Genomic DNA, 22,880 nt, shown 5'->3' with positions numbered 1-22,880 from the left:
TTCCTCAAGGGCAAGACTGAGGAGGCAGCCCCTTCCAGCTCTAAAACCCCATGGCTTCATAGCTGTATCAATGGATTTTGCCAAATACCTGCTTTCTTTGTATTTCCACTGAAAGAAAACAGTATTCTTTTATTACTCCTAGTGAAATTCTGTGTGTAGTGTTGCCTGCTGATAATTCTTTTGAAGTGTCTACATTATTTTGAAGTCATGCATAATTGCACCTTTCCAAGAATATCTTCATTTCGATTATGGTGCTTATATGCAATTCTTCCACACGAGCTTTCACATTCCAAATAGCCTCCATTTATATAGCATATTATGTGTTGTGTCACAACATTGCATAATGGGGAGTAGGCATACAGTATGGCCATTTTTTTCACGGGGAGGGTAATAGAGTAATTAGCAAACTTACATAAAGCCACATAACTAGTAAGAAAGAAAATAACCTTCAAAATAAATCTAGAGTAGTGCTGTGCTTAAAGACTCCACTGCTAGGATAAAAGAATATTACTTGCTATTGGTGAAATTCAATTCGATTCCATTTGACAAAAGGTTATTTAGTCAGAGAGCCTCAACTGGCTGCATTTTAGAATCACCTAGGGGAACTTTTAAAAGATACACGTACCCAAGATCAACCTCAGGCCAGCGAGATCAGAATTGCTGGGGGTTGGATTCAGGTAAGGATGCTTTTACAAAGTTTCCAAAGTGATTTCAATGTGCAGCCATGGTTGAGATCCACTGAGTTAGCTATCTCTATGTCAAAGGTACTAGATGAGATCTGTTTGTCCTGTCAATAAAGGACTCACTCTTCCCACCTCTCATCTCCTACCATTCTCCTCCTTGCTTACTCCACTCCAGTCACTCTGGCCTTGAACACACAAAGGACTCTCCTGCCTCAGGGCCTCTGATATTACTGTTCCCCCTTCTACACTGCTCTTCTCCTCTCATGGATAACTCCACCATAGGTCTCTTATCAAACGTTATCTTTCTCTTTCTCTCATCTAAATGGCTCCCCCATCACTCTCCATTCATATACTCTGCTTTGTTTTTTCTTCATAACACATCACCGTCTGGTATATATTTTGTTAATTTGTTCAACGTTTATCTTCTTCTATTAGAATATTAGCTCCATAAACACAAGAACTTTGTTCACTGCAATATCCCCAGTTCCTTAGAATGTCTGGCATCTAGTAGGTATTCCATAAATACTTGTTGAATGAATGAGTGAAATTTAATTGGGGAAACCAGCATGCTTAATCCTACTTACAATACAACATGGTCCATGATGTCGTTCCTGCCCTTCCTCTCTTAACTCATCTCTCATTTTGTCTTCCTCACACAGAGCATGCCAACAGTGCCAAGCTATTTGAAGTCCCCCAGGAGGTCTGGTGTTTCTCATCCTCCCCTGTGCCTTTGTTCATGCTGTTGTTCACTCTGTCTGAATTATTTATCCCTATTCATTCCACCTGAGCTCCCATGATGCTTTGTCACATCTCTGTCACTGAACGTCCCCACTGCTTTCAATCTTATCTGCTTATTACTATGTTTTTTCCGACAGAAAATGAGTTACTTGAGATCAAGGACTAAGCTTTTATTTGCATTTTGTATTCCTGGCCCTTTGCACGATGCCTGACACACTGTAGGTCGTTGATAAATGTTTGTTGAGTGAGTCAGAGTACTACCTAGTAGTGCAAACAAAATGCTACAAAAGCACAGAGAGAAAAGTGTGTGGGGAGGAGAAGGGGGGGAGGAAGTTTATGGGAGGGAAGTTACTTAAAATGGATACAATTTCCTGGGCCATGCAAGATGAGTAGACGTCCTCCAGGTGGGGTACAGTGAAGGGCTTCACGGGCAGAGAATATGATGCTGGCAGAGTCACAGGGCTGTGAAAGTGAATGAAATGTTTGGGGAATAGCCAGATGGCTTGTATGTCGGGGTCATAAGGGACTTGAGAGAAGTTTAGTGGGAGAGGAGGTCGCAGAGGAGCCTTGGGGTCACATCTGGTGGGGGGGTATAACATTTTAAGCATCATTGATGGTTTATAGGAAGAAGTGAATTGTCAGAACACAACACTTGGCTGATGTTGCAAAGAATGAACTGGAAGAGAGGACTGTAGTTAGAAGCCTAGAGCAATGGTCCAGAAAAGAGATGGAGAGGACCCAAACTGAGGCAGTGGTAAATGAGAGTTTGGGATGAACTTTAATAAAGAAAAGGAATAGAAACAAACAGAAAAAGTGATTGAGTAGTGTGTAAGCAGAAGCAGGAAAAGGAAGGAACAGAAAATTAGCCCAAGCTTGGGTAATTAAATAACACAGCTAGTCCAGAAAGAAAAGTGCACTTCTTTGTGCAGAAGGGATGGGAGAAGGCAGATGATGAACCTAATTGCAGACATTTTGAGTACAATTATGCTTGCTTCAGATGTTGGCATTTATATTTTTCTTAAACATTAATGCTTGACTATATCACCTATTGCCTTACAATGTTAAAATGGAAACTATGAATTGTTAGTAGATACGGGTAAACTATGGATTTTATGGTTACCTATTAAATGTTAACTCTACCACTTAATAAGGAGATCTAAACATGAATGCCAATTATCCATGCCTGCCATGTACTTTTCGATTATATTTGAAACAAATTCTGTTATTTTTTCTGTAACATTTTCCAAATATATATCTAATCTATTTCTCTAACAGAGCCTTGAAATAGTTCTTTTGGGGGCTTACTGAAAATAGAAACATAAAACATTATCCCGCCCTTGGAAGAATGACATTTCTTCCAGTTAAAGCTGCTTTCATCTCCCTTCTTCTCATGCTGAGTTTACACATTTCAATTGTTTCATAATTATAGGGAACACGAACAGCAACAAACCCCAGGTTGTTTTGTCATGTTGTCTTCATCCAGAGACTGCAGAAATCTTGATTCTGAGGGAAACAGAAAACAAATTAATGTCAAAGGAAATATTTTAAAACCAAGGTCAGGGGCTTCCCTGGTGGCGCAGTGGTTGAGAGTCCGCCTGCCGATGCAGGGGACGCGGGTTCGTGCCCTGGTCCGGGAGGATCCCACATGCCGCGGTAGCGGCTGGGCCCATGAGCCATGGCCGCTGAGACTGCGCATCCGGAGCTTGTGCTCCGCAACGGGAGAGGCCACAACAGTGAGAGGCCCGCGTACCGCAAAAAAAAAAAAAAAAAAAAAAAAACCAAGGTCAAAGATTACAGCTAAAAGTTTGAAATGCCAAGAAACCTCTAACTTATTTAAATTTTCACTTCCTTTCTTTTAGCTGAGAATATGAAAGAGGAAAAACCGAAATAAATGATATACTTTTAAAATTCATTGAAATATGAATGACTTAGAGAAGTATAGCTGTCAGTGTGAAATCCATTTTCAGATTCATCATATAATATCAGCACCAATGAGTAATGGAGAAAGAAACGGATGCCACTTTGGGCATTATTCATGGAAATCTCACCTCCAAAATCTGCCACCACAGCATGCCCATCCTCATAGAGAAGAATATTGTGACTGTAAAAGAAAAAAAAGTAGATATTGAGTATACTATTTCCTAATCTGAATGGCCTCTCAATGAAGAGGATGCTAATCATCACTTGTTTACCCCAGAGGATAAATGACTCCCAAAAGGCTAACAGACATCTCAGATTAGTGACTCTGGTTTTCTTAGTTTTGCTAATCTGAAAGGAATGTTTATAAAATGTGGTCATTTTATATCTGACTTTGAAAGTATACAAAGTGTTCTACTTTAGATAAACCTTCTAAACATGTCAAAAAGACCCATTAGCTGAAGATCAGTTTTTCAGCTCTTTGAAGTTCATTTGTTAACAAAATCTGGCTACAGGCAATAGTAAAATGTACCTGTGAGCATATCAGAGTCAGAGCAAGGGATTAAGCTTGCTAGAACCCTAGGCTTATAAGGACAGTTCAAGGCAGCACCTGACATGAATAGGAAAAGGATTCTTTACAGACAATGTCTTGGTCATTATGTTCTAGCTAGAATCCCAGGACAAAGAAGTGTTTTTAAGGCCTGTGAAATGAGGCCGGCTAATCTACTTTTTAAGGTCTTGGAGAGGAAAACATATAAAGGTCTTCAAAGTCTCCTTTCCAAACCAGAATTCAAGCTAGATCAAGGCTGTCTTTTTCAAGAAGTAAATCAAGGCTGGGGCAGTCCAAAGAGAGGTCATTCCTCCCACATATTGGTGAACTGAATTGTGGGATATCTTATGGACAAATGTATTGTGACCCAAGATTGCCTTTGAGTGTTTCTTACTGAATGCCTTTTTTTATGCTTATTTCACATTTGGTTTCTAAATGAGTCATTTCAGCATTAGGAGATCTCCTACTGGGTTTCTTTTAGTGCACATAGGCCATACTATATTAATTTATCTGCTCTATACTTAATTGTTTTGCTTCATGGTCAAAAAAGGAAAATTTTATTATTTTCTAGTCCCAAATAAGTCCAGTATGATATTGAACCATTTATATAAGTGCTTCCAGGTGCTGAGTTGAGCTTTATAAGAAAGTTAGTTTTGAACTTCTCTTGTATCATAAATGAATTTTACTTTTATGGTATACACTTAATCCTCTTTTCAACTACCAAAAATCTAGAATGTGTTCAAGATTTTTTTTGCTTGGAAGAGCTCAGTGTAGAAGTAACATAGGGTGTTGAAACAAAAACCCCAATATGTTCTCTTTAGCTGTAAATTACCGATTAATACATGCTATGAGAATGACACTATCATAATAAAGAACTCTACAGCATCAGGAACTCTCTGGAAGTTCAAAGGCAGCAAGAAGAATGCATCAAAATGCTGTACCACTAGATTCCTTGAAGGATTTAGGTGACTTCCTGTACCACAATCCCTTAGCCTATCAAAGGATAATGAGTGTTACATTTCATAGATATCATTAAAACACATGCTGAACACGAATCACCAGTCAAATTAAATGATTATATGTATAGTACCCTATCCATTAATTTAATTTTGATTCAAATTAATTATCTAGAACAATGGTTATCAAAACAACTAGCAGCATATTCTCAATATAGAAAACAGATTTGTAAATGGAGCTGCCTTAGTTAAACACAGGGAAAGGCTCACAGAACCCCTACTTAAGCTTCACCTTTTCCAAAAATAGCAGTCTTTGAGGCAATAGCTTAAAACTATGCATGTAGAGAAGCCCTCAAATAAGTTACATGTCTAGGAAATATTTTGTTTATTCATTTGTTTGCTTAAATTTCTCTAAAGTAAATATTTTATGTTAACAAGAATAAGGATGACAATACCAGCTAACTGGAGTTGGGGTAGTGAAATGTTTAGCAAAATTTTACTCTTCTAGCAAAAGAAACAAGTGAATTTGGTCACTAGGCTGCCCAGTGCTTCCTGGTATGAGAGAGGCAGGATGTCTCAGGATGCAGGGATTATGCTCATTGTTGTATCGCCATCATTTTTAGCGTGTGCTTATTTTTGGCACACTGCTTATACTCCTTATCACTCAATAACCATTTCTTGAACAAATAAAAGAAACTTAAAATAGAAAGTCACAAGTTTGGAAGGGTAAAGATTACATTAGTTAATCAGCAAGTACTTATTGAATATCATTCATCATTCTATAAATATTTAAAATTCATAGACTCATATGATTGGAAGATAAATTAGAACTAACCTAGTTTAACCCTCTTAGCTCCAGAGGAGGAGTACAAAGCTCAGAGAATTTAAGTGTATCAACAGACATTATATAAGTAGCTAGTGGCAGAGAAGATATAGAATCCACTTCATCTAGGCCAGCATTTCAGATTTTAGAAAAGTGCCTGGCAAATAGTAGGTGATCAGTGAATTTTGTGAATTATTCTTGTGTCATATTATGGACCTTTCCCCAAAGCATGCTATTTACTTTCTCCACATTATCAAGATACACTGTTGGTGGGAATGTATATTGGTACAGCCACTACAGAGAACAGCATGGAGGTTCCTTAAAAAATAAATCACAGCAATATCCTTTTTGACCCACCTCCTAGAGAAATGGAAATTAAAACAAAAATAAACAAATGAGACCTAATGAAACTTAAAAGATTTTGCACAGCAAAGGAAACCATAAGTAAGATGAAAAGACAACCCTCAGAATGGGAGAAAATATTTGCAAATGAAGCAACTGACAAAGCATTAATCTCCAAAATTTATAAGCAGTTCATGCAGGTCAATATCAAAAAAACAAACAACCCAATCCAAAAATGGGCAGAAGACCTAGACAGACATTTCTCCAAAGAAGATATACAGACTTCCAACAAACACATGAAAGAATGCTCAACATCATTAATCATTAGAGAAATGCAAATCAAAGCTACAATGAGATATCATCTCACACCGGTCAGAATGGCCATCATCAAAAAATCTACAAACAATAAGTGCTGGAGAGGGTGTGGAGAAAAGGGAACACTCTTGCACTGTTGGTGGGAATGTAAATTGATACAGCTAGGATGGAGAACAGTATGGAGGTTCCTTAAAAAACTACAAATAGAACTACCATACAACCCAGCAATCCCACTACTGGGCATATACCCTGAGAAAACCATAATTCAAAAAGAGTCATGTACCACAATGTTCATTGCAGCTCTATTTACAATAGCCAGGACATGGAAGCAACCTAAGTGTCCATCGACAGATGAATGGATAAAGAAGATGTGGCATATATATACAATGGAATATCACTCAGCCATAAAAAGAAACAAAATTGAGTTATTTGGAGTGAGGTGGATGGACCTAGAGTCTGCCATACAGAGTGAAGTAAGTCAGAAAGAGAAAAACAAATACCATATGCTAACACATATATATGGAATCTAAAAAAAAAAAAAAGTGGTCATGAAGAACCTAGGGGCAAGATGGGAATAAAGATGCAGACCTACTAGAGAATGGACTTGAGGACATGGGGAGGGGGAAGGGTAAGCTGGGACAAAGTGAGAGAGTGGCATGGACATATATACACTACCAAATGTAAAATAGATAGTTAGTGGGAAGCAGCCACAGAGCACAGGGAGATCAGCTTGGTGCTTTGTGACCACCTAGAGGGGTGGGATAGGGAGGGTGAGAGAGAGACACAAGAGGGAGGGGATATGGGGATATATGTATATGTACAACTGATTCACTTTGTTATAAAGCAGAAACTAACACACCATTTTAAAGCAATTATACTCTAATAAAGATGTTTAAACAAAAACCTAAAAACTAAAAATAGAGCTACCATATGATCCAGCAATCCCACTCCTGGGCATATATCTGGAAGAAACCATAATTTGAAAAGAAACATGCATCCCAATGTTCATTGCAGCACTATTTACAATAGCCAGGACATGGAAGCAACATAAATGTCCATCAACAAAGGAATGGATAAAGAAGATGTGCTACATATATACAGTGGAATATTACTCAGCTATAAATAGGAACAAAATAACGCCATTTGCAACACCATGGATGGAACAACAGATTGTCATACTGCGTGAAATAAGTCAGACAAAGAAAGACAAATATCATACGGTATCGCTTATATGTGGAATCTAAGAAAAAAGGTACAAATGAACTTATCTACAAAATAGAAATAGAGTTACAAATGTAGAAAAAAAACATATTTACCTGGGCATAAGAGGTGGGGAGGGACAAATTGGGAGATTGGGATTGACATATACACACTACTACATATAAAGAAGATAACTAATAAGGACCTACTGTGTAGCACATGGAACTCTACTCAATACTCTCTAATGGCCTATATGGGAAAAGAATCTAAAGAAGAGTGGATATATGCATATGTATAACTGATTCACATTGCTGTATGCCTGAAATTAACACAACATTGTAAATTAACTCTACGCTAATAAAGTTTTTTTGAAAAGTGTCAAGTTTGTAGGATATTCCCTACAGAGGTTTTTCGTATATCTACGGTTTAAGTCAAAACCTTAGATAACTAACTGAATTTTAGGATAACACAAACTCAATAGCAATGTTAATTACCCTTGCTAACTTGACTTTGCCTTAGAAACTCAGCCTTTTTAACACCACTTCTTTGATGACCTGAACCTTGAGAGAAGAATAACAATAAAACATACAAAGAAGGATAACTCAAGGTCTTTTTTTTTTTTTAGCTTTTCTTCTTATTTCTCCAGTGGCTTTCAAATAACAACGGTTGCTTTTGCTTGGGTTTCCCAGCAAGGAGAGATCAAGATAAAAGCATATAAATATATGCTAACATTGGACTGATTTAGCAATCATAAAGCAATGTGATGATGGAGGCAGCAACTAAAGCAAATCATCCAGAAGCCAAGGAATGCCACAGCTTCTGGAAGCTGGAAGAAGCAAGAAACTGATTCGCCTCTAGAGCCTGTAGAAAGCACTGTCTCTGATGATTCCTTGAGTTTAGCCCAGGAAAACTAATTTTGATCCTCTGACTTCCACAAATGTAAAAGAATAACTATATGTTGTTTTTAAAAAAGGACACTATGAGAGATGCAAAGTGATGAACATTATAGATTCCATCCTCAAAGACCTTAAATTCAGCTCACGAAAGCTTAGATGAGTGTGGGTAACATAAGAATTCAAAGAAAACAGTGGAGTTATAAAAGAAATTAGCTTTGGGCTTCCCTGGTGGCGCAGTGGTTGAGAATCCGCCTGCCGATGCAGGGGACACAGGTTCATGCTCCAGTCCGGGAAAATCGCACATGCTGCAGCTGGGCCCGTGAGCCATGGCCGCTGAGCCTGTGCGTCCGGAGCCTGTGCTCCGCAACGGGAGAGGCCACAACAGTGAGAGGCCCGCGTACCACAAAAAAAAAAAAAAAAAAAAAAAAAAAGGAAATTAGCTTTGAAGTGGGCCTCAAGGAACAGTCTACAAATATCGGCTGAGAGCTGATCATGCGCCAGGAAATTTCCTATACACTGGGATATAGTGGTGACCAAGACAGGCAAAGAGCTTATGAGCTTACAATGCAGTGAGGAGGAAATGAGGCTGAGACAAAGGGGGAAAGAAGTGTAGGTCAGGGAAAATCTTGGTAAAGGCCAAGAGTTGGGAATGTGTGTAGTCTGTAAGAGGAGTAAAAGAAGGATGTACTTACTAAATTGGAGACTACATGCTGGAGTGTCATGGGGGGAAACTGAGCGGAGGTGGTGTTGGATTACAAGGGAATTTGAAAGCCAGGGAGGGAATTCCAGGCTTGACACAAAAAGCTAGTAGGTTTTTATACATAGGGTGCAATGCTCTAAAAGCAAGGGACTAGTGTTCAAAAATAATTTGAGGTACTGAAAGACAAAAGTAATAAGGTAAAGTGGAGAACAAAACAAAACAAAAAAAATAGGATGAATCCATCAAAATATTTGAAAGAAGTGTTTAGATCTTGGATCTAAACTATATCTAAGCTTAGATATAGAGAAAAAAAGGGAACAAAAAACTTAGGATCGGGCTTCCCTGGTGGCGCAGTGGTTGAGAGTCCGCCTGCCGATGCAGGGGACACGGGTTCGTGCCCCGGTCCAGGAGGATCCCACATGCCGTGGAGCGGCTGGGCCCATGAGCCATGGCCGCTGAGCCTGCGCGTCCGGATCCTGTGCTCCACAATGGGAGAGGCCACAACAGTGAGAGGCCCGCGTACCGCAAAAAAAAAACAAACTTAGGATCATCTTCAACTTTTCCAGTTTGGAATACTTAAGCAGACAGCAATAACATATCCAAATTGAAATGGCTGTCTTACTAAAAATCCTGTGAATTTTTTATGAAAAGTATAGTGGCTGACTTGGGAGGCTAAGGAACTTGACTAAAGTCATTTTTGTGCTTGGCAAGATTGGACTCACCAGATAAATAGCTATTATTTTTACTGAACTGAAATAACATTCAAAGTGAACTCTTTTGTCCCTAACAAACAATAGCAAATTAAACAAAACAAAGATGTAGTGACAATTTAGGAACATAAGGACAATGTGAGTTCATAGCAGCAAATGGGGCCAAATGTCAAAAAGGATGCTATGAAAATGTCATTGCAGAATGAGAGCACTTTGGGAAGTGCTGGAATAAAATGAAATGTTCTCTTCACCTCAAGATAGTCTTTTGGATCTGTCCATTTCTTCTTTAAATGCTCAATAACAAAGAAAACTAATTTTTAGAACTACCTCTAAGATTCACCCATTAATTTTTTAGTTTAGTGCTAAGCCATACTTCCCATCTAGAGTGAAGCAAATGGAGGGGGACAAGTAAGGATGAAGTTGATGGAATCTGTGCTAATTAGTGACAGCACAAATGCCTCCTGATGGGTGTCATATCAGAGTCAGAGAGGTAATCTGACAGGTCACTGGCATTGGAGCGGAGGGTTCCTAGGGAAAGGGCTGACCTGGGAGCTGGGATAGTAGAAGTGGTGTGATAATTATTAGTGATGAGCTCAAGGGTTATTACTGAGATATGTCGTGAACTGCAAGTTTTGAGAAGGGTGAGAATAGTGAAAGTTGTGGGAGTCATGTGACAGTAACAGAAAGGGTGGTAGTAAAGAGAGAAGGGATTAAATATTGCGTGAGAGCCTCCTGTGGGCACACGCCGGTGCTTTCAAGATTTTTACGTTCCTCCTGGAGCCACTTTGTGGTTGGTATTAGCATACTTCTTCTACAGATGGATAATGGAGGCTCAGAGCAGTTATGTAAGATGGCCAGTATCATAGCTGGTAAGAGGTGAATCCAGCAGTCAAATTTCAGTCTCCAAAGTCTGCCCTTTTTAGGAGAAGCTGAGCCTTGCATCGTCTGGATGGGCCCTGAGGAGCCCAAACTGCTAAGGCTGGATTTCTGGACAGATATTCCAGAAATTTTGCTTGGGTGAAGAATGGTCTACCAACTAGTGTCTAAAATACCTGTGTTCAGCATATGACTGTAAGGTCATAAGACTGAAGTAACAAGCTACATGGAAAGTAAGCTAGTACACCTCTGTACCACCAAGACACAGCAGGCAAAGACTAACCTTCCTCCCTCCCAGAGTATGATTAATGTGTCATACACAGGAATGAAGCACAGTCACTGTGAACGGGTACTTGCAATCCGACCTGGGAAATAAGCCAGGCATATGAGGAGTGTCAGTGGCTTGGAAGCTATCATCAGGATCAAAAGAGAGAAATAAAAGAAAGGCGATGGGAATTCTGAGACTTCCTCTCCCCCAGAAGACCATTTGGGAGGTTCATTTTTATTTCTTTGCTTTTGTGGAAGGTTCTGGGGAGTGGGAGTCTGCTGTTATATCTGAAGCTTTACAGAGCACCTTCACGCACATGGTCACATTTGGTGGAAACAGTTGAGTCAGACCCTTTTAATTTGAATTTGATAAAGAAACCTGTCAGTAACTGCTGGCACTAGCACCTTAGCCCCAATCCTACCACCTGGGAAAGGAATCCAGGGGAGGTAAGGGGCAGGAGATCAGATAGACTACCCCGAGAGGAAGGCAGAGAACAGCTACTATAATACACCAATCTGTACACACAACAGCGCCCACGCCCACCGGCACACGCTGCTTGCCTTCTAAACTCTCCAGACACGTGGTTAAGGGCGAAGTGTCACTGAGGAGCGCTCTCCAGATAGCAGGGAGTTTGGTAAAACCATTAAAGGAAGTTAAGCAGATAAAGGTCAACTGGTCCTTAATTCTTACAGCGATTTTTTGGCATTTCTGGATTTAACACTTGGACTTAATCTAAGTGAGTATGATTTTAAAAGCCCATGTTATTTGCTAACTTGTGATTTTGTTGTTACAAGTGAGGCTTATGTTCAGAAGCAAGCTGTTTGGCTGACAAGTGTGCCGGGTCAACCTGGCAGTGTCAGCAGCTGAAACGGCTTTCTTGCTGCCCTGGGTCATCCTGTGTTGTAGGAGAAATGATAAGCTGCAATCATGGTCACCCCTGTGAGCACTGCTCAGCTTTACTCTTCCTGCTGTGAAGGTCTAGTTTTGGGCTAGAAACTGCAGTGTCTGCCTTCAAAGAGAATGCAGTCTGATTGGGAATGCAATGCAAACTAAAAGGGAGAGACATTATCATCACAAGCTAGAATTTAAAGTGGTTTTCACTGTGAAAGACCTAGAGAAGAATCCAGAGAATGTAAGAATTAATTCTGAAAAAGATCATTAACAAAGGAGAAGAAAGAGTCTTAAGAATAGGAGGGATAAGAGGTAGTATGTAGGACAAGGACCCATATTCAGGATACCTGGTTTTTGCTGTTTCTAGTCCTGTGATTAAATCATAATATTTGAACTTTTCAAGTCTTCCTTTCCTATCTTTAAAAATTGTGAGGGGAATGAAGGATATTAAAAGAGATAACACATGGAATTTTGTAAACTGTGAACTGCTAAATAGGTTTTCTAAAAAAATAAATTTATTTATTTATTTTTGGCTGCATTGGGTCCTCGCTGCACGCGGGCTTTCTCTAGTTGCGGCAAGCAGGGGCTACTCTTGGTTGCAGTGTGCAGGCTTCTCATTGCGGTGGCTTCTCTTGTGGAGCACGGGCTCTGGGAGCGTGGGCTTCAGTAGTTGTGGCGTGTGGGCTCTAGAGCACAGGCTCAGTAGTTGTGGCGCACGGGCTTAGTTGCTCCACAGCATGTGGGATCTTCCCGGACCAGGGCTCAAACCCATGTCCCTGCACTGGCAGGCGGATCCTTAACCACTGTGCCACCACAGAAATCCCAGTATTGGTTGTTGTTAATAAACATAGGACCTAGCTTACGGAGTGTTTGTAATGACTTAAAGGCAAATGTGCTTTGTAAACCATACAGCCGTGTACATGTTGGGTATTAAGTGATGAGTCTTGAAAGTGATTTCCTGAATCAAAACCCACAGACTTAGAGAACGAACTTATGGTTACCAGGGGGGAAGGGTAGGGGGAGGGATTGTTAGGGAGCTTGGGATTGACATGTACACAATGCTGTATTTAAAACAGATAACTGATAAGGACGTACTGTATAGCATAGGGAACTCTGCTCAATATTCTGTAACAGCCTAATTGGGAAAAGAATTTGAAAACGAATAGATACATGTATATGTATAACTGAATCAATTTTTTGTACACCTGAAACTAACACAACATTGATAATCAACTGTACTTCAATATAAAATAAAAAGTTTTTTTAAAAAAAGAAACTGACTTTACTATGGAATATTTCAACTCACTTTTAGCCCTAGATCTCTTCTCCTTCCATTCTCATTGTCTAAACGTACAATACTACTGCTGCTTGATTGAATGACTGCATTTCACCTAAAAGAATCTTTGGTTCCCTGACTGCATTGATACTGCAGTATTTGGATGTGGCTCCAGCTTCGTCTTTCATCATGAAGCAAATGATTTGGGTCAATTGTTTTATGTAACAGAACTGAGTATTTATCTTTTTTGAAGTGTCTGTCCCTTACAGATCACTCCACAGTAAAGTTCTTTTAACCTCAACAATGCATGCACTTAGCAGAATACAGAATGTAACTGAGGGAAAGATTTACTTCATTCAAATAAGTGATGTGAATACAACCCATGCTCTGACCTTCACTTCTTTCTTCCACAGTAATAACAGTTCATTTTCAGAAAAAGAGCAAGCTGTTTTCAATGTGGTGTGTGTGTGTGTGTGTGTGTGTGTGTGTGTGTGTGTGTGTGTTTATATCTTTTAAGTGTTTTCTCCAGTTTTCTTTTAAACAAAAGTGAATGGAAGTTAAATTCTGCTGGTTCCTTGTGACAAAAGAAAATTTTCTCCAACCTCAGAACTGAATTAATTTAATGAAGTCATTATGTAAGCATCATGAGTCTTTTCATTTTAATTGCCTGTATTGAAAATTTACCTAAAGTGCTCAAATGATTCATAATCAGTTGGCTATGCACTATAGTCCAGTACTAATTGTCACTATTAATCAGACTGGCCTGTTTATGAGACGATTTTTCCAATTCTGACTTTCTTCCAGAGCAAGACCGAAGTTCATGGTGGCCTTAGAAGGATCAAGGTGACTTGCAACTCTCACTCCACTGCCATTAAGAGTTTTTTTAAGCCACTTAAAAAAATCGCATAAATATTAATTCATTTTGTTCTGAATTATACAACCATGTAATTGCCTATGTCAGTGGCTACTAACGAACACTAGTTTGCATGGCTAACCTCTCAGTGTCCTTATTGGAAGAGATGACAGCCCCCAAACTGTAAATCTAGTAACAGAACAGCAATGCTTCCCAGACTTCCTATAAGCCACTGTTTTCTGTTATATGCCTGATGGTGATTAACTCACATGATTAAAGACACATGGCTATCGGCATGCCTGGAAGCATTCCAAGGGTTAAATCAGTGGAAGCAATTAGGCTTCATTTTCAATCTCATCACACTGTGAAAGTCATTAGTTTACAAGCACATGTGCCTGACAAGCAATCACTCAGGCCTGATGCTGAGGGGGCCTGGATCTGCCTGCTGCCACATTTTGCTGGTGGGGTGGTAGTGCTACGTGATCACTTGGGACTCTCTTCCTGCCTAAGACCCCTCTCTGGGGAGCACTGCCTTCTTGACCTCCAGCATAGGCAACCACATTATTCTCTCCTCTCCAGTCATCCTTGAGCAATTGCCACTGCCAAACTCAATGTGGCTTCTTTACCTCTGAGTATGTGACCCCCATACTCTGAACTGCTTCTAATTTGTTTCACGTATAATCTAAGGTGTTAGCTAGACCCTTGAAATGCAGTGCAACTCACATCTACTTGCTTTGGAGCTCTGTACCCTTTCCTAAAAAAATATTTCCAAATCATCTAGTTAGCGCCTTGTCGTCTACACATATTCTCATAGTCTCTTCTTTTTGGTATCTTTCTGCCTCTGACTTTTTTCTATCATCTCTGCTTCCTACTTCATTAGGTAACAACAGTTAATCAAAAACTCATTATCTTCATGAGGGGTAACTGCTGGAGGTCTTGGGTTTGAGCCCCAGATAATGGAGATAGCATATTTGGGTTCAGAGAACTTATTGATATTTACTTATTATGTATGTTTATGTGGTAATGGGACCCTCAGCAACCACTTGAGGGTTCCACAATTTTGGCTGCATGTAGAAACCTGGTAACAATTGTATAGTAACATCAGAAATCACATACTCTGCTTCATAGCTAAATAAAGCCTCTACGTATATTCTTTTTTTTTTTTCTTTTTTGTGGTACGGGGGCCTCTCACTGCTGTGGCCTCTCCCGTTGCGGAGCACAGGCTCCGGACACGCAGGCTCAGTGGCCATGGCTCACAGGTCCAGCCACGGCATGTGGGATCTTCCCAGACCGGGGCACGAACCCGTGTGCCCTGCATCGGCAGGTGGACTCTCAACCACTGCGCCCCCAGGGAAGCCCCTACGTATATTCTTGATACATCCTTTGTACCTTGGGGTTCAACATAAACTATTCCAGGATGCCTACCACGAAAAGAAAATTTTGTTGTTGTTCTTCTGCAGGAAGTGTGAAGCCTCTGAAACTCATTTTTAAGATTTTATTTCATCAGGGCACCCTCCTTAACAAAGGCCAGAGAAGCCTAAGCCTGGATTTCTCTATTAATCTTTTGAAGGTAGTTCTTCACTAAAAATAAGAACTGTAATTTTATTTTTCCCTGCTGCCGAAAAGTGACCCTAGTTTGGCTTCATACAGACTGCCCTGGTCCTTTGGAAAGCATGCAGGAGAAGAAACATGTTGACAGAACGATAGCTCCCCCAAGCTCATTCAGGAATAACAATATGCTAATCTTGAACATAATCTAGGTAAGAGAGAAGGAATTAACCAAAGTCTCATATCATGAACTTCTAAACACTGAAAGCCTAATTTCAGTGAACGCTCAGAAACCATGGAAACAGAAAACTCCAATAAATGCAAAGGATTGCAAAACCTTGACTTTTCTTAAAACAAACTCCAGTCTGTCAGTAGAAGTATATTTGAAGGCTTACTTCTAAAACTACTGGATTTGTCCCATTGCCAGTGGGATTGAAGAGGTGGATTATAAGATTTATGTTGTGGTTAAACCCATTTATTGAGGGTAATGTGAAAAAACTCCATACTCTTCTTCACTTACTATTTGCTCAGCACCATGAAACGCGAGTGGAGCAGTGATAATGCCTGAATAAATCTAACCACACACACACACACACACACACACACACACACACACACACACACACACTATTGACTGTGACGTTTTTGCGAAATAGTGCCCTAGAATCAACAATCAAGTATGATTTCCATTTCTACACTAAAATTATTGCTTATTCTTCTTAACAGAGCGTAATCTTATGAGGAACCTTAGGTACACAAACTGCAAAATGGAACATTTTTGAATGACAAAGGGACAATCGATATCACAGACATCAACAGCTATGCATTCATTACATATCATTTGTTTTATTTTAATTTAAAATTGAAAAAGGGAATATTGGAAAACATCATATTGACTATGTTTCCTTCACAGGATCTAACATTTTTCTAATGCACTGGGACCCTGGATGAACAGGGGGTTTTGGCTTCAGACATTTGGTTGTGAAACCTATGTTTGGGGGGGTGCAGTCTCAGGACAGTGGGGGAAATTTTCTCCCACAAAGCACATGGTCAGGATTTTGAGGAAGGATGAAAATGGCAAAGATATGTGACATCAAAGAGTTAGAAAAGTAATAATTAGCTAGCCTGATTACCAAAATAAAACCACAAAACCAAAAGCATCAAAAAAGTTTCCAGCTTTTGTGCTTCCACTATCATCTAAATACTGCTTCCTAGTCACTTTTCCGAACACAGTGATTTTTAATAATACTAAAACCTCTAAGTTTCGTATGCAAACCCCACTTTGTATGTAAACCCTGAAATGCACTGGGCATTTATTTACATTGAGGAGAGTACATAAGTCTACCAAAACAAAACACAGAAAATAATATGAAAGCAAAAACTTGGGGGACTTAGGACAAAGAAGAGATATAGCAAGCAATATTTTAGAATTTGAAAGGATATTAGAAATTATTAAATGATCTGTTTATAAAGGAAGGATTTGAAGAGCTTTGTTTTCTGTCAAGGTCACTACTGGATTTCCTGACTAATTGTTCATTTTCCTGCCTCACTTACTTCATTTTGCCTGATCTCTGAAGACCCAAGCCCATGTTAAATACAGAGACATAGATGCTAAGGGCACCAACTACAGACGACCCAGACTCACTTGTACCCAAAAGTGTCATAGGACTCTTCTCACCCACTTTTTTTTTTTTTTTTTTTGCGGTACGCAGGCCTCTCACTGTTGTGGCCTCTCCCGCTGCAGAGCACAGGCTCCTGAGGCGCAGGCTCAGCGGCCATGGCTCACGGGCCCAGCCACTCCGCGGCACGTGGGATCCTCCCAGACCGGGGCACGAACCTGCGTCCCCTGCATCGGCAGGCGGACTCCCAACCACTGCGCCACCAGGGAAGCCCTCTCACCCACTTTTAAGAGAGCAGATCCAGTACCAACTCTTCGGGAATGTGCCATGGGCCTTCTGAGCATCTATTTAACACTGAGACACAAAAGGTCTGTGATAAACCCTCTATCTCTGCATGTTAAAATTAATTCCTAGACATTAATAGGGAAAAAGAAAAGGCCAGAGAGAGCATGGAATAAGAACTGAAATATATGAAATACAAGTAAAAGAAGAAAAATCTCTGAGTTCGGCGTGACAAACACCATTGATTATGTGCCAAGTTTCCTGTTAAAAGACCCCAAAGTAGGTGTACACGTGTAGAGCTTAAAAATAACAGCTGAGAGGAGAGCTGGGCTTTATCAACAAATAAGGTTTCCGTATTAAACAGAGCAGCATCGGAAGTGGGCAGCTCCATGAGAGCAGGTGAGTAGGCTCTGTCTCTGACAAACAGAGGCTGTGCTCCTGCAGAGCTCGGCCTCTAAGGAGGATCTCCTTCTAACTCTCAGAATGAGCCACAGATGAGTGTTCTGAACAGTGTGACTTCAGGGGAACTTGCTTGCGGTCCTTCGGGAAGCAGGGATTTGTAGGTAAATCAAGAAAGGAAACCGTTTACCTACTGGACTAATCTGATGCTACAACTTTTACTATGGCGTCTCCATCCCTCTCAGATGAAGTGCCTATGTCTGCAAAAGGGCAGGTTACAAATGTTCTTAATCCTGCATGCCTTCCTTCAAGGACACTTTGAAAATTCAAAAGGAATGAACAGATCTATTTCTTTTTTAAACTTGCCGAATCGTTCAGTGTCTCTTTGGTTGCTGAGAAGAGGGGCTCTTAGTTTTTTTCCAGACACTAGATGGTCTATCCCTGGGGGATAGAGTATTAGTCACAGAAATGTAACTCATCAGCCATGAAGGTTTAGGGCTATTTTAGTTCTAACACTTTGTCAATGCTGCGTGGCTGTCCCCACCATGGCCCCTGGGCCTTCCTTCCTCTCTCCTTCACTTTGTTCCTGTTGTCTCCTCCAAATGTGAATTCACTTCCAACTTTTCCTCTAAATAAATATCCCCATTTTTCAGCACCCAGTCCAGTGATCTCTTCTTATCCTGGCTTTCCCAGCACCTGACCCCAATATGATTATAAGCTCCACGGGCACAAGACCCATGAACCAGGGAAATTATTGGTGATCGATAATAAACTCTTATTGAATTAAATTTTCTTCTTGATCCTAGAGAAGTAAAGGTAAGGAAAGAATTAGAATGATTTTAAGGGGTGGTTTTATTCAGCATTGACTTTTCCTAAATTCCATAGATTGAATTCTGTAGCTACTCTGACCAAACTGTTGTTTTCTATTTTCTATAATAGATCCAAATTTGTGACTCAGAATAAATTCTCTGAGACTTAAAACCTTGATTTCACTTTTTAGCCTTATTCCAGGCAAATTCTTATCTGTCTATTTCCTGTATAATCAGCACTTACCCAACAAATATTTGGTTAATATTTATTTGGCATCTACTATACTGCTGAACACAGAAAAAGCTTTAGAACAAACCCACCTTTCCATTAAAGATAAGGAGATGAGCTGAATAAGCATTTCGTACTTTCCCCCACTGATCATTGACTGCTCTGCCTGAAGCTCTATTCACCCCATTGACCCCTCCCCCCATGCCCTTGTGCAAGCAACAGCTTCAAGAACAAGCTTACCCAAATATTCTAGCCCACGTCCGGGACTCTGAAACTGAATGCCTACAACATTATTTTCAGTTCCATACATTTGGTATTTAGAATATGCTCTCTTTTCTTATTTCTTCTTTTTCTATATATCTCTTATTTCCCCCAGATACATTAAAACTATTCTTAAAACATTTTGTTATACATTGCCCCCTAGGACTTGGCAAATTACAGCAGCTCAAGAAACATTATGGTTGTGAATAATCAATATAGCTACTAATACAACATCCTGACTTTTTCAAAGTAACCCTCTGGACAACATTCTATTTCTCTCTTCCTCTTTCTGGTCCATATTCTTGAAGGGTTTTCTTAAATTTACTGCTTCTACTTCTTTACTGACTATACCCTCTTCAATACGCTATTCTCACTTTTTACCGTGCCACTCCAAAAAAACCCTTTTTTCCAATGTGAACTTCTGTTTTGCTAAATGCCACAGGCTGTTGGTCCTTGTACCATATTCTATCCTAAGCCCTTCCTATTCTTGGCCAAAGCTTGCTTCTTTTCTCTTAGTGAAAGTTATCACCATGATTGAGTTACCCAAATAAAAACCAGGGAACCAAACTTGATTCCTCCCTGTCCTTCGATCCCTTCTTAAAAATGTCACCATGTACCATCAGTTCTACCTTCTAATATGTTCTACATCTGTCCAGTTATGCCTCCTACATATTGAGCACTTATTCCCTATGGACAAGTCAATAATGTTGATTAGAATCCCATTTGTAGAAAAGATCGATAGGAGATCTTTCAATGTTAGGCATGGTGTTAGATATTAGGTAATAACAGTAAGTAACACTTAAATAGAACTATGTGCTAAGCATAGTTCTAAGCAATATATGTTAACCTATCTAATTGTCACACAGCCCAATGAGGTTGGTATAATAATTATACCATTTTAAACATGAAAAAATTGAATTGCAGAAAGGTTAAGTAACTTCCCTAAGGTAACATAGCTAGGTAGTTTGAATTCCTCATTTCATTTAGTCTCCATAGTAGCCTTCTATGGTGGTATTAATATTTCGACTTAGAGCTGAGGAGTTGAAGCTGAGAAACTTAAACTAATTTTCCTTGAGGCCACACATTTGGTAACAGTGTCAGAATTATGCTAGAATCCACATCTAGTTGGCTTGAAAATTCATTTACTTTTCTCCACACATGCTCTGACAGGGTCACAGAGAATAGTTTAAGAAAAATTAAATTGGAAGGAACAGCCTAATTTCTAATATGTTGCATTAATTTAGGAACATTTATTTTGAATACTGTTTTTTATGAAAGCAAAGAGGATGAGCGTTGAAATAGTGAAGTCTATAAATTAAAGAAAGTAAATGTAACAAAGGACAGAAAATGATGACTAAGGAGAAAAGGCTGGACATGGAGAGGGAAGCAAAAAGGGACCAAATGAAGGAGAGAGGTGAGGTGTGGGAGTGGAGCAGCTAGGTAGGGGTGCTGGTGATGGAAGGGACTGGAAGGGGGAGCTTAGCTGGAGCATGAAAGGATGAATGTCCTTGATAGTGCTTAGAAAATCTAATGAGAATGTATTAATAGAAAATATGATATGTGACTAAATAGTTCAACAACATGCATATTTCATGACGTTGGCCTTATGTGACTGGGTTACTCATGAATCTACCAGCTGAAACAAAGCCAAAAGATACCCGGTGATTTTATTCAAGTTTACCGTCTACCCAGTCTTTGCATTCAGCATGGAAGTGACAAATGATTACTATTCTAAAAACATCTACTATCCAGCATGTTGTGGATACTCTGTATTCTGTACTTACCCAGCGCTGCAGAACATTTTGTTCCTAAAGTATTTAGTGGTTTTTTGTTTTGTTTGTCGTTTTTGGCTTTGGTTTTGATTTGTGTATAGCCCTTCTATTTAACTCAATGATGATGGAAACAACAATCTTATAAATGTTATCCACACATGCTGTACAGTCAAGGAAACAAATGCAAACATCTATTTGAGTGTCTGGTCTCCAGAGGACATGATGATTTGGAGTGGCCCCAGACTCAGACCCTTGGAGGTTGGCTACAGGGCATTTATGGGACATGGAATGAGTAAGGCTTTGGGAATCAGAGCAATTGGGTTCAAATATCAGCTCTGCCATTTAGTCAACTGAGTGACTTGGGGGAAGAAATTAATTTACTGAACTTCAAATTTCTCTTCTTTAGCATTGTGAGTTTTTTTAAAGATAAATATGAAATGAAATAATACTTGTGAAAACATTCATAGTTTATTCACATAAACCTGACACAAAGATGACAACACAAATAAATGATACATTCCTCATGGAATAAAAAATATACGTATATCCTCATTTTATGATATATGAATGGGGATGTACGAACAATTTTAAACTGTGCTCAAAAGAACAAATAACCTTAGGTAGAAATCACCTTAAAGCATTAAGTCTTCCAGAAGATGTGCTAAAATTTTATTGGTTCCAAAGATTACAAGTCATTACATATCTCAAAAGGGTTGATTTAACCCCCAGATTTAGAAAACCCTTTATTAGGATGAATAGGTCCTAAAAAGAACCTATTGAACTGAATAAATTAAAAAGCAAAACAATCCAGCTCTCTTTCCTTGACTTACATGTTACTCTTCAGTTTTTCAGATTTTGCTCAAGTGGGAAGGAAGCTTTCAGAAGGTTGCTAAATAGAGAGTTTGGCTGTCAGTAGGGCATTCCATGCAAGAGTGTTTATGGTGGTAATCTATAGAGTGGGCCTGAGAAGGCCCAGCAGGCACCCACCTGAATGACATGACTTATATCTTTACTCCTGCCAGCTTTCAGGTGATGTCAGTACTCTTATCCTTAGCAATTAGACCTCTCCTGTGAAGTCTCTACCAATTTCTTTATTTTACAATCATCTTTCTTCCTAGTTTAAACCCTTCCAGCTATATTGTAGTAGAAAGAACAGTGGATTTAGAGAAACAAGACTTGGACTCTAATCTAGCTCTCCCAATAGAGAGTCTGTTTTGAAAAAAATTATTCAAATTAGTTGTTACCTGAAATTCTCTTATCTATAAGAGCTATCTTTTCAGATTATGGTAAGGATGAAAAACAAGTCTGTATGACTTCAGTAATATGTAGAACACTATATAAATGTAACCATTCATCGTGTGTATATTTCTGCATCCTCCACCCAGCTGTAAGCACCTTAAAATCATGAGCCCTCATTTCTATGTCTTTGAATATTCAGGGATTAGAAGTTGGTGAAGTTTTAGGTTTTTTTTCTGCACACAGGGCACTCCGTAGATACTATCCATGCTGGCAGTGTTGTAGGAATTGTCAAATAGCAGGAAGAGCCTTTAAACTTCATAGGAACTCTTAAGAAAGTTCCAGTAATTTCTCTCCCACCTAGAAGCTAATAGGTGACTGATGATGACAATGGACAGAGGTAAACATGTTCAAGAAAAAGAAAAAGAAGAAAACTAAGAAAACATAAGAAAACTAAGAAACATAAGAAAAAGAGCAAAACTAATTAAAATTACAGACAGTTCACGTAAGAACAAACTAACTTTCCCCATTTGAAGGTGGCAGGTAAACTTGAAGTCAAACAATTACCTTCAAAGATGGATAAAAGTCACATTCCCAGCTTGAAAGAGCTATCATGTGATAATGTTTCCTCTGACACCTATTATAGCTATTGCTAAAACTGGCATCTGTGGAACATTACATCTTAATGTCAACATTGCCTTCTTATAGCTTGAGTGAGGTATCTTGGCTGC

General features: G+C 39.4%; 1 protein-coding gene across 1 annotated transcript in view; it reads right to left on the bottom strand.

The window, feature by feature from the left end:
- Nucleotides 1–22,880, bottom strand: part of LOC307176132 (serine/threonine-protein kinase TNNI3K) — a gene marked incomplete at its 3' end in the record, with an annotated part of 278,258 nt that overhangs the window by 98,060 nt on the left and 157,318 nt on the right. Inside the window, exons 18-19 of the mRNA XM_079901938.1 lie at nt 3,470–3,522; nt 2,872–2,924 (exon numbers count right to left, since the gene is read on the bottom strand). Of these exons, the coding sequence (XP_079758064.1) occupies nt 2,872–2,924; nt 3,470–3,522 (106 nt within the window). The remainder of the gene's footprint in view (nt 1–2,871; nt 2,925–3,469; nt 3,523–22,880) is intronic.

The sequence above is a fragment of the Stenella coeruleoalba genome (assembly GCF_951394435.1).
Source record: "Stenella coeruleoalba genome assembly, chromosome: 1".
NCBI classification, from domain to species: domain Eukaryota; kingdom Metazoa; phylum Chordata; class Mammalia; order Artiodactyla; family Delphinidae; genus Stenella; species Stenella coeruleoalba.
The sequence above is the reverse complement of the archived record's forward strand: the minus strand, read 5'-3'. Positions and strand labels throughout refer to the sequence as shown.